The 12,972-nt window shown below is 40.8% G+C and overlaps 1 protein-coding gene across 1 annotated transcript in view; it reads right to left on the bottom strand.

Moving 5' to 3' along the window:
• LOC148525217 (mucin-5B-like) overlaps window positions 1–12,972 on the bottom strand; it is a 239,013-nt gene that overhangs the window by 71,148 nt on the left and 154,893 nt on the right. The window contains exons 14-18 of the mRNA XM_088471027.1: window positions 6,660–6,760; window positions 1,391–1,542; window positions 1,008–1,146; window positions 479–589; window positions 175–354 (exon numbers count right to left, since the gene is read on the bottom strand). Of these exons, the coding sequence (XP_088327153.1) occupies window positions 175–354; window positions 479–589; window positions 1,008–1,146; window positions 1,391–1,542; window positions 6,660–6,760 (683 nt within the window). The remainder of the gene's footprint in view (window positions 1–174; window positions 355–478; window positions 590–1,007; window positions 1,147–1,390; window positions 1,543–6,659; window positions 6,761–12,972) is intronic.

Genomic DNA, 12,972 nt, shown 5'->3' with positions numbered 1-12,972 from the left:
CATAGCCATATCTAGTGCAGATAAAGTATTTCTATTCAGGTAAAACTATTATAATGGGTAAGCAGCCTAGTACATCAGCAATGAGGTCTCAGAATCCGGTTTCTTCAAGATTATGTACAGTACTTATATGATTTAAATGTAAAAAGATAAGCTGTCTGTAACAATATTCTTCACCTTAAATGTGTCAGTAACTTTTATGAAGATGCTGGTCTTCTTATCCCATAAAAGTAACAAGCCATGATTAGTCTCAAAGACCAAGTATATGCCCATCAATCGCACTCTGTATGGAACTTTTTTGCTAGAACCTCTTTGTGCTACATTGAGATGATCATCAACAAGTATAAGTTCAAAGTCCTGCAAAAAGAATGTATTAACTATCAAACAAGATAGAAGCTTAATTGTCAGTTTAGCAGCATATGCAGTTTTTTTCTGGTATAGCATTTATATTAAATGTCTGTATGTTTTTAGTTTTGCTCACCTCCAGAAAAACTTTGATAGATTTTAAGCAGGTTGTTCCCGTGGTACCACAAGGAATATTTTCTGTAATGATGCTGAAGGTGCTGTTTTTATCATTCAGCGAGCACTGATCCTAAGAAAAGTACAAAAAAAGAATAATAAAACATGTATTTTTTATAACCTTGAATTAGGCGGTTTATGCATTGATAATGAATAAAATTAAATTACTCAATGAATAAAAATAATATAATTATAGAAAATTCATAATACTCAGTGGCACCATCCTCATAAAACAGTATAGACGGGGGAAAAAAAATTCATAACTACAAAAAAGATTTTGTAAAAAAGTGTTTGGAAGTACGCATATGAAAGCATTGTTGGTTAAACCATGTTTTTAACAAGTCACAACAAAAAGGTTAGCATCTGGTAAGGTGTTAAACTATTCTATATAGGAACTTAACTGTACTGTATAAACTACTTGATTGCACACCTAATTAAACATATATGATGAGCAAGAGAATGTCTATGTCCAGAGTACAATTTTAATATACCTGTACAAGAGCATATTGGCATTCTCCACTAAATGTATAGCGTTTTCCATCAAAGGTGGTATAATGTCCATCACCATAAATAGTACAAGTTGCCATACAAGTATTGGAAGTACAATCCCACTTTCTGTCCTTGCAAACACTGTAAAAAGATATGAACAATTCATCATTTTTTTAAATTGAGTAATTTATTATTATTAAGATTATACAGACTATACCAAACAATACAATAAAACAAATCAAAGAAATTAAAAATGGCAGACATGAGAAAACTAATGTGACATACACTGGGTATTGACATAGGATAGTGTACAATAATGATGAACAATTCATAATTATTTAGACTTCATTGTGAAATTCCTGAAAGATACTATAGAAATACATACCAAGTGTTGCATCGGATTTGGATCACCTCTCCTGGTTCATATGTGGCTTCATTGTGTATACAAGGGCATTTTGATTCAGGTATGCATCCCCCTTTGTCATCAGACAAAAGTCCATGTGGACATATACATCCAGGGATACATCTTTTGGAATACTGGAGGAACCAAAGTAAGAAATCTTTATTTGACATGAAAATTAAATGACTATATTCATTTGATGTAAAGGATAAAATTATGGTACCTAACCTAGGGTCTCTGCTCAATACAATATATATTATACTTCTAAACAATAATAAGCAATAGCTTTAATAAGCAGTATTGCAAAAACGGTGAAACTTGAAATTCACTGCAAACACTCTCTCTAGTTTGTAAGGTGTCTGCTCATTCCTACTGTAGTTCACCAAGTGGTAATTCCAGTTAGAAAATGTGTAGACGATATATTTAAAAAGAACATCTACAGGTGTATTATGTAGAGTATGATTGATACTAGTATAAAGTGCTAAACATGTGCAGCTTATCTGATTTATGTACTTTCTCCAGCTTGATTTTTGTCTGTTGCTTAGATATGTTGATGGTCAAATTCTTCCTAGAAATGTGTATAATATGTGGGTGCTCTATTATAAACCAATGTCACCAATTTTTGTGGTAATAAAGTGCTGATCTACCTATCACTTTAAAATGTATTACATGCTTATCTGCTATATTTCTTTTGATCCATTTGGTTTTTCATGGTACTTCTCTTTATCCTGGCTAATATAATGACAGTGAGAGCATACACATAGTGTATTAATTCAAATGATGTTTGAATTCATAATCATTTAAAAAAAACATAATAAAAATAATGGTATATAGCTTATATGGGAAGTGCTGAATACACGTTCCAAGATAGTACTTAAAGGATCACCGGAAGACATTTTAAACTTAGATGATACGATTGGAACTTTTCACTTGTTCCTTTTGGATTGGACCTCCTGTGACCACTTGGAAAAGTATTCCTTGCATTATGCCTTATATTTATTTTGTTTTGGACATTTATGAACTATCAAGGATAGTGCATTCAGCACTACTCTGACATACTTAAAAGCTAAGGGGTAAATCACTAAGATTTGTGTCTGATCAAGTTTTGCTCATTAGAAACTCGATTTGCATTGCTGAAAATCTGATGGTTTTAGGCTTCTGAAACACTCAGATTTAACAAGAAATGTGTTTAGCTAAAATCATGTTTTCTGATGGTGTGCCTGTTTGAGATTTCTCCCCCTAGTTACATGTGTCTGACCACAGCCAAACACTCTCGGGCAAGAAGCCTGAATATATCAGTGAAATATGTGAAGGCTGCTTGTGTGTTTTTAAAATGAAAAAAAAAAGGTTAAATGTGAAAAAAATAACGTAGGGTCCCCCCCTAAGAAAAAGCATAACCAGCCCCAGCCACCTCAGCCAGTCATGGTTCCAAAAAATATGGGGAGAAAATGTATAGGGTTCCCCTGTATTTTAGGAACTAGCACTGGGCTGCTGTGCCAGTCCTGGTTTTAAAATAAGGTGGAAAAAAATTATGTAGGGCTCCCCCTATATTAAACACAAGCACTGGGCTCAAATCCAGCCAGTGTGTAATGCCACAGCCAGGGGACCCTTTGACCGGGTCACATCAGCCAAAGCATTATCACGCCAAGCTGATCAGCCCAAGCGGGGGATCTCAGGGGAGGTGAAGACTCTCCATATATATGAGTCCCCCCTCTCCCGAGCACCCATGCTTAAGTTGAAGCCTGGGGCTCTTACCCTCACCCCTGGTCATTGGGTGTAGGGGTAATAGTGTGGAAAATATAATGAAACTATTGTCTTTTACAGTAGAACTACAGGTGCCAGCATGCCTGCCCTTAGGCACTTGGGGAATTACAAGTGGCAGCAGGCGGCTGGCACCCGTACCCCCACTGTAAAAAAATTGTTAAAAAACCACAAGACACACACCGTAGTAAGTAAAATTTTATTACAAACCTACCACACTCCAAATACTTACCTACTGACAGGTAGAATTCCAATGGTTTACCTGTTAAAAAATGATCCGATACTCACCTAAGTCCTAGTGCTGGTCTCTGTAGCATCCACAGGTCTTGGCAAAATAACAAGCCCACACCCGGACCAGTTCATACTGTAGTGATGTATGTGTGGCCACATACACTGCTACCCACTGCTACCCTGTGGATATTGTCAGTACCCTGAGCCACCAGCAAATCAGCAGCATCTAACTGTAGAGTGGCCACTTATTGGTTGGCAGATCCGGCTCCTGACAGTTTCCATGTAGGATGTGCAGTCAGTAGCCATGTAGCGATGTATGTGGTCATCACAGATTCCTAGCTTCTCAGTTCCTGGAGGCTATTCAACTTTCATAAATTTCAGGCTGTGAATACTGTATTACATTTTGGTGACTCCTGGCTCTGTCTATTGGTTTTGGATATTGGTGACTTCTGGCTCTGACTACTCTTTTTGATTTTGAGGACTTCTGACTCCTAATTGATTGGCTTCTATATTATGCTTCTATTCCTCCACTGCTTCTTCCCTACAAGGTAGAGTTACCATATTGCAGCAGCATTTTACTTCTTGCTTGAGATACAATATTTGGATATGTTATGCATTGTGTTCATAATTGCAGTAGGCTGTCACCTTTCTACTTTCAAATAGAATCACACTGCATTGTTGTCTGTTGACTTATTGCATACATCGTTCAAGCCATTTACCAGATGGATCGTCAGATTTAATCTATTAATTCTAGCAACATATTAAAAACTATTCTTTTGTTTATACCAGCAAGTATAAAAATACTGCATTTTGTTTATGTCTGCTATTATGTGAAAAACTGTTACTCTGCCTGTTTTATGTGCTTGTTATGTATCTGAAATACTATTAATTTAATAGTAATTTTTTAACAAACCAACTGTTAAAGTAAATCACAAATTCATCTGTATAAACTCCTTCATTACCTAATAGAGGGACAAGGTCACAGAGATTTAACTTAAAGATGCGCCCAAGTTCATTGTGGCTGATAGGGTCACAAACGTGCGCGATCACCACGCTATGAGTCATGATACGCAATTGCGCACCCCCGATCGCGGGAGTGTATCTCCATTCAGTCCTATGGAGACGTGAATGCGCATCTCCGGTCGAGGGAGACTGTCTCGCACCACGTATGGCGCAATTCGCTGTGCTACAGGCAAGGATGTAGCTGGGCATATCTGTAGTTAACTGGCAAAAATAAAACTAAAAGTATTTAAGTAATTAACTTTTCACCGCAAAGTGAGTAATATGTAGCTAGTTGTCTGTCTGCTCATTCTTCCAAATTAAGTTCAACCTGATAAAATAGAAGGTTTCCCCTTACTGGTAAACAGGAAATACAAACATTTTGAAACTTGTGAAGAGTCAACAATTGTCTTCTCAACTGTTAGAATATTCTGATACTTTGTGATCCAGTCATTTTATATAACTTATAAATGACTTGCTCTATGCAATTTGTTATTCCTAATGTTTACTGTAGTTTTTTGCACATTAAGAAACACAAAACACAACTATGTCAGATGCTTAAGGGAAATTCAATTAGCCACGTTAAGGTGACAACTTTTTGCACGCTAAGTTTTTCGCACTGTTCATGTGTGAATTGCATTTATCGCTTCTGTGCGCGCTCCTATATTTTGCTCGTTCCAAATTGAAAAGTCACGTTGCAGCATTCATGCAATAATACTTCCTGGTTTTACCCGCTTTAAGTATAGGTGAAAATAAGGTAATCTGTCTGTATCCCAAAAAAAGGCAAAGTGATATAGAATAACAAGATAGAAGCATATTAGTGGCCTTCATAAGAGTATATGGGGTTATTAAATTGTGTCAAATGGCTGTTTTATACATATTTGTAAAACTGTCAAATAATAATAGAGAGCAAGTGTTCTTCTGCAAAATAAATTATCTTTTAACTTGGAGGTGCATAAAAATGCCTATACAGTAAGTATATATTTGTGTCATATAAAGACACTTTAAAAAAACCTTCAAAATACTGTACACTTCTTACACCCACCTGCAATCTTAAAAACACCTGTCCCATTCATATAGCACCGCCATAAACCTGTCCCACATCAATTAACCCATTTTCCTCCACTTTGCATTCACTCTAAAAATGACATGTCAATATTGGTCAAATTAAGCTAATTAAAAAATTCCTTTTGCCTAATTAGTCATTAATTAGTCATTAAGTGGTTTTGAACCAAGTCCTGACATTTTTACCTTGCAATATGGATTTTTCCCATCTTTTCACCTGCTCAGGAGGTGGAGAAAACTAATTAGCGAAAACTGCATGTCAAAATTCACACCTGCAAAAACCGCTGCTAATAGGATTGCACAATATGATAAGCAGTTTTACTTGAGAAAGCGGCTTATCGCACCTAACTGAATTCCACCAACCCTAAAGCTGCATACACACACAACGATTTTGTTACCAACGATTTTCTGAACGATTTTCTGAATGATTTTGTCAGATTATCTGTCAGATTTTTTAAAGTGTAATGAAGATTTTTTGAACTACAAACGATTTATGTAACTTCCCTTAATGAAAATCGTTCAGTTGGTCAGTCAGAATGAACTACAAACTGCAAACTACAAATGGGAACGCGCATGAACGATAGTTGTTCATCGTTATAACTCAGAAACTGAACGATTTTTTCAACGATTGAACGATAACGACGCTGTTATAGTTAAATCGTCCAAAAAAACGTTACGTGTATATGGACCTTAAGTGTTAAAGTCCAAACAAAATCTTTGGTAAACACCTAATAACAGATGTTTTGTGAAAAAAGTAATTTGCTATATCCATCCAATAAATGGTGGGATGTAATAGGGTTTGAGTATTTTTGTGGGATCAAACTTGCACCTTTTTGCTCATTTGTCCCTAAACTCGCAAATGTAAAAGGGTGCGAGTTTAAGGGTTTGAGTTTGGCTGGTATGCACGTACACGTGAGGTAACCTGCACGATAAACTCGCACCTTGTAATGCGACTTTCATTACAAGATGCGAGTTACACAGAAGCCTTCACAGATCAGAGATCCATGAAGGCTTTTGTGTGAAAAAAGATAGTAAAATGTTACATTTTGACAATATTATTTAATAGATAATTAGATATTAGAACCTCAGCATCATCTTAATTCTATACTCTTCTAATAAGATCTGCATCAGACAGTAGGGAAGGTTACTACTGCAATCCTATAACATTATGAAAATGTTTTTCATCATAAATACTCACACAATTCATATCCAGAGTTCTACAACTTTTTGCACACTCCGCTCCAGTGGTTATTCCCTTAAATTTATTACAATCAGCATATCTCATTGGTAATTTACAATCTACAAATAGAGATAATACACATTTGTTATTTTATTATAAGGCTAGCAGAAGGAAATATAGATAAGTTAAGTGGTCAAGAAATCCAACAAGACTTTCTGTGTCATAATAATGTAGAAAAACAACAACAAAACTTACATTTTTAAATGCATGAACTGAGGTAAATTCAGTAAATGTTAATGGGTTACAGTATTACAAGCAACAAGAGAAATTAACACACAGTGACACATCACAAATGAAAATATTAATGTTGTGTTGCAAATAGAGGGCAAACAGATGGTGTGATTTGTGTGTACATTTGGAAAGTGTACCTGCAGTTTCTTACTAAACAAGTATTGTTCACGTGTATATATATATATATATATATATATATATATATAGTGGATATAGGGCCTGATTCAGACCTGGTCACAAGCGCTGAGCGATAGCAACCGGGTCGATGTTTGCCCACTGGGCATGCGCACGACAGAGCCGGCTCTGTTGTGCGCATGTGCGAGACCCGGCTAGCAACGGGCGCTCCGTCACTCCGGGTCTCGCACCAAAGGGGGCGAGCTGTCAATGGTGATTGCCAGCTCACCCCGTTTGGTAGGCGTTGCCGGGGGGTGGCTTAACAAATGGAGGCGTTCCCAAACAAACGCCTACCATTTGTGGGTGGCCCCACTGACATCACCAGTGATATCAGTGGGAGAGCTTCTGGCTCTATTAGAGCCAGAAGCTCTCTGGGGCTTGCGGCCACGAGACCCTACCACAAGGGTCTCGTCGCAAGCCCAAAGGTCGCGATGGTCACCCACAGCTATGCGAGCGGCCAGGAGGCCGCACAAAAAAAATAAAATAATGCCCAGATTCAGAGCGAGCGCTCTTTCAGAGTGTCTGGCTCTGAATCAGGGCCAAAGTTAGTTTGGGTTGGTGTCAGCGCTGCACCTAGGATAGTGTGTGATGTGTGAACAAAAGAGAGAATGTACACATGTGTAGTAAGATGAAACAGATATTTTGTTAATATTCCTATGGGTCTCAATGCTCTGGTATTGATGTAGTCGCCCACTTTCATGTGACACACCGGCCTGACCTCCACCAGACTCTGCTAATTCGATTGCCAGCAGCATCCCCGTCTTGGAAAATCATGCTGCACACTCACCAGTCATGCAACACCACATGGGGTGTGTGTCCCACAACTAAACTCGCAGCACTGTAGAGTAAAGTGAGCATATCCCTCTGCAGGACATCTCAGCACTAAGGGCCTAATTCAGACCCACTCGCTAGCGCTGAGCACTCACACGCGGGTCGATGTTGCCCAAGTGCGCATGTGCACGACGGAGGTGGCTCCGTCATGTGAATGCGCGAGACCCGAATACCGATGGCCAAGCCGAAGTTATGGGCTTCGCACCAAAGGGGGCGTGCTGTCGATGGTGATTGTCAGCATGCCCCCTTTGGTGGGTGTGCCAGGGGCGTGGCTGCCCAGATGGAGGCGTTCCCATGGGAACGCCTACCGTCTGGGGCCGGCCCCACTGACATCACTAGTGATGTCGGTGGGAGTGCTGTTGGCTCTGATAGAGCCAAAAGCACTCCAGGGCTTGCGGCAGTGAGACCCTACTGCAAGGGTCTCGTTGCAAGCCCGATGGTCGCGATGGTCTTGACCATCGTGACCATCATTTTGGCCGCTTGCTATAGCTGTGGGTGGTCACCCACAGCTATGCGAGTGGCCTGGAGGCCACTCCAAAAAGGAGCAGGGACAGCCATGATTCAGAGCGAGCGCTCTGTCAGAGCGTTCGGCTCTGAATCATGGCCTAAGTTCAAGTACAGAAGAAGAGCTCCAGTCTTCAGACTTACCAGAAAGATCTGTTGATTGAGGTGTACTCTGGTGCTCCCTCAATTCATAGGCAAGCAGGCAGGATGATCTAGTGGTCTCTAAGACCTTCCAAAGGGCATCCAGCAATCCCAACCTATGACCTGTGCTATTGGTTACCACATTGGTATACCGAGTGTCATGGGAGGATTAGGACTTGGACCCAGAGGGGAGCTAGGAGAGGTCTTTAGGGTAGATTGCTGGTACTGGAAGGATGCAGGTTTCAGAGGGGTATGATTCATGAGTGGCCCGCTGGCAGGTGGTAGACCAGATGGAGGTAACCCAACAGATATGCTGAGTATTGCCAACTGGTAACTGGCTGACTGGGGAGAAGCGCAGACTGTTCGGATGTCAGCAGGAGTCCCCCTAGGGGTGGTAGCCTGGAGAAGCACTGCTGTCTCACAGAGATCTGACAAGAGTAGCTGGAGTCTGGAGCAAACAGGGTCTGTGGATAGTAGCTAGGAACAGGTAACAGCAAGGGAGCACAGAGAACTAGTACCCAGCTTGCAATGGGATTAACGTTGCACTGGCAAAGAAAGGACTGCTCAGCAGCCCTTAAATACCAAAGGAAGTGCATGGTTGCTAGGATTCCTGATAATGTTCTGGCTGGATTGGCTGAAATGAGTCATCTGATGAAATCCAAGATGCCAATGCCCATGTCGCACTGTAGCACTGCATAACGTGACCCAAAATGACACCTGCATTAAGAACTCTGTGTCTGTGTGACCCCAAAGTATGCAGTGCGGACCTCCAGATGCCCGCACCCCCACCAGAGGGACCCCGCCATAGCGTCCGAACAGGTAAGGCTCACTGGCCCTGGACACACACCGCCCTGGTCATGACACTGAGCGATCTGGGAAAAGCAACTATCCACCATTGTTTGATGCACACTTTGCTACACATTACATTGAAACTACTCTATTCACACACTCTGCTATTAGGTTATGGGTCCAGTGCCCAGACCACCAGCATCAGGAAATTTCTATACTCTTCTAATAAGATCTGTATCAGACAGTAGGGGGTGCTGCTACTGCAATCCCATAAGTGCTCCACTTACACACAAGTTCATCTGGACAAGCAAATGATACTGTAAGGCAAAGGTGCACCCTAAAGGTGTATTCTGACCTCTCTACACTGCACTATAATATACAAGTGGGAGTAAGGAAGTCTTCTACTGCTAAACAGCAAAGCGTGCTCCCTACAGGATTAAACCTGATAAAATTGTATTCTACAATACCAGAGTATTGTGATTCATTGGTATGCATCCAAAAATTAGGTTTGCTTAATTCTGAAGAGCGATGGTTGAATCACAAAAATGATGAACAATATGATTTTTAGCTTCGATAAATGACAAGGTGAAAATGGGAAACTGTAGGCTGCAGAATATGCAGTATAGAGAATAGATTCAGTATATACTGTAAATGATTAAGTAAATCTTCCGGTGCAATATAAAGTGAGAACATAGGGCATGATTCACTACTGTTCACAACTGCGATCACACACACAATTGGCCGATTGTTAGCTTCTGCGCATGCGTATGCATTGCAGTGCATGCGCGCAAACCGGCCACTACGCAGGCCCATTACAGAGTAATTGACAGGAAGTGCCATTTGTGGGAGGTGACGGGGGGGTGGTCTGCGATACTCAGGCATGCCAGTGCATTCAAATCCTGTTGCAGGGGCGCACATAAATTATCCACTGCAATGCCATACGCAGCTCGAGTACACAGTGCATGCGATGAAGTTAGCAATTCCTGAGTAAGGCCAGAGCTTGTGCAAGTGTGCATGAGGCTCTGATTGTACTCGATGTTACTGATGGTTTAGCAGTCTTTCTAAAAATGAAGGATGTGTGTAAGGTAAGGTGGTCGTTGCTATGTAGTGCTGCGATGGCATAGCGATCGCAATGGATTGGTATATAATCACAGCCAGACTGCGTGCGTAATCGCAGCTGCGATCTGTAGTGAATCAGGACCATAGACCTTTGTGCTTTAGAAAAATCCCTGCCAAACACTGTACATCAACTACTCTCCAGTATAAAGGCCCATATGCACTTTTGTACATACAGTAGCACCGTGTCAACCATGCCTTTGCTCACCCAAGTTCAGGCAGGTGCATCGAGTTGTTGTTAAACAGTTATTAACATGAGTTTCTGTCACTGATTACATTGATGTACTGCAGATCTTAATCTTTCAGTGAAGTCAAGTGAGAACTCAAGCAGCCACAAACTTACACTAAGGGGTAAATTTACTTAGAAGTGAGATTTAGAAGAGATGTTGCCCATAGAAACCAATCAGATTCTACTTATCATTTAACTAGCACCTTCTAGAAAATGATAGCTAGAATCTGATTGGTTACTATGGGCAACATCTCTTTTAAAACTCACTTCTAAAAACTCTCACTTTAGTAAACTGTCGAAGCTGGATAATTGGCTGAGACAAGATCAGCTTAAAATTAGATCGTAAAAAGACGCCATCTTGCGACTGCCCCAAGACGCCATTTTAGAAAATGAGATCGCAAGATGCCATTTTGCGAATGGCTGCCCAAGCGCCATTTTAGGTGAACTCACACTTAAGCACATATGGCGATATTACTATTAGCATCATGCGATTGCATCTTTCACCATTTCCCATAAACACATTTATTCGCACAATTACGCTGTTAACTAGTCACATATTAGCGAATGCGTAAGATCCTGTATGAAAACGCTGTTTATTAGCTTCATGCGCACGCATCTGCCCCAAGTTAACTAGCGTCTTTATATCAAACCCCAAATACTTACACAGTACATATTCACATAAAAGGTCCCATAAGCTTTAAAGTATAAGATTCAAATTTGTTCATTTATTATAATTGCGAAGAAATAAAGGTTATTTGGTAGCTAAGGTTTAATACATGATAAGTAAGTCATGTTTGATATTATACTGAAATGCACAGCATTTTGATATCACCAGTGTGAAGATCGCAACATGCATTCTCAACTTATAGACCGCAGAGACTTAAAGCACCGAAATGTACATTATATGACCAACTGTTAGGATGTGCATGAACAGGAAACCAGAGACAACCAGTTGTTAGAGGCTGGACTATGCCTATTTGAATCAACCTGTTAAATGCTCTGAAACAGATGCATCCTCCTGGGAACCAATGGCATCAGCGACAAGCCTCTCTCTTGTGTTGTCTGTTTCTGTGAGAGTATAAACATGTGTGTTGTGACCCCAGTCTGAGTCTTCTTGCTGAATGCTGATAGACGGGGGTTTCTTGCTGAAGCCTAAATCTGGTCCAGAAGCGCTGTGTATGTATAACTGTACTTGGGTCTGTATAATTCTTTGCGCTAAATTGTACTTAGATCATAGCGTGTAACTGACTGTACTTTTACTTGAAATATCACTTTGTGCTTTGGAACCACAGGTAAAAGGTCTGGAGTCTTTATTTACTATATGACTGCGTACGCAAAATAGCGTCATCCTTAGAGGTTTATAGGCAGGATATTAGAAGGTATAGGCAGGATATTAGAAGGTATAGGCAGGAGTGTATAGAGGTTCTAATTCAATATCCTTAGTTGGGGGCTCATAGTGAAGTCACGTACTTACTTACACGGCACATATGGTTATCGATATCTCACCAAAGGGCGGAGTGGCCACATGCAGGGTTTACCTGCAACCGCTACCCATTTTCGGCTGAGCTAGGGGCCTGATTCAAAGCCGGACGCAATAACGCTTGCTCGTCCAGAAAATAGGGGTGGCTATTCAAATGAACCGTTCGCTCTTTGCGGTCTGTTCACGCCTCTAGGTCTGAATGAGCGAACAAAACTTGCGGTAGTTTTTTGGATAAATACGCCCTCTGGCTGCTCGCATCCTACGTCATGTCCGCTATTTATTAGATTAATCGAGTACATCGACCAGCGTATGAACTGCTCACTATTCTTGTGGTTGGTTTTTGCTACCACAATCTTGCGAGCAGTTCTGGCTATAAAATAACCCAGTGACGTGGTCAATGACGCTGCTGTTTTAATTATGCACACCCATAAAACGCCCATTTTGACCTTTAAGCCTGCGTTCGGATCTCCACTCCCCGTTTTCAAGCACCTTCCCCTGTTACCACCCACATACGCCTCATTCTGTCACTCAAATTATCAGGCATTCGCTATTTTGCGAGCACATGAATTTCGACCGCACTGACTGGTTCGCGCATGCGTATAAAAATCCGTACGCATGCGCAGTTGGGCAAACATCGCTCGGAGCGAACGAGTGGCCGCTTACGAGCGGCTCTGAATCAGGCCCTAGGGACGCTGACTAGAATCCAGGGACAAGAGTGGAAAAATTTTGTATTCCTTTGTTGATAGAACCTTATGTTTAGAGGTGTGCAGCAGTAT

Source organism: Taudactylus pleione, unplaced genomic scaffold (assembly GCF_031769625.1).
Source record: "Taudactylus pleione unplaced genomic scaffold, aTauple2 ptg000109l, whole genome shotgun sequence".
NCBI lineage: Eukaryota > Metazoa > Chordata > Amphibia > Anura > Myobatrachidae > Taudactylus > Taudactylus pleione.
This window is presented reverse-complemented; position numbering and strand designations above follow the sequence as displayed.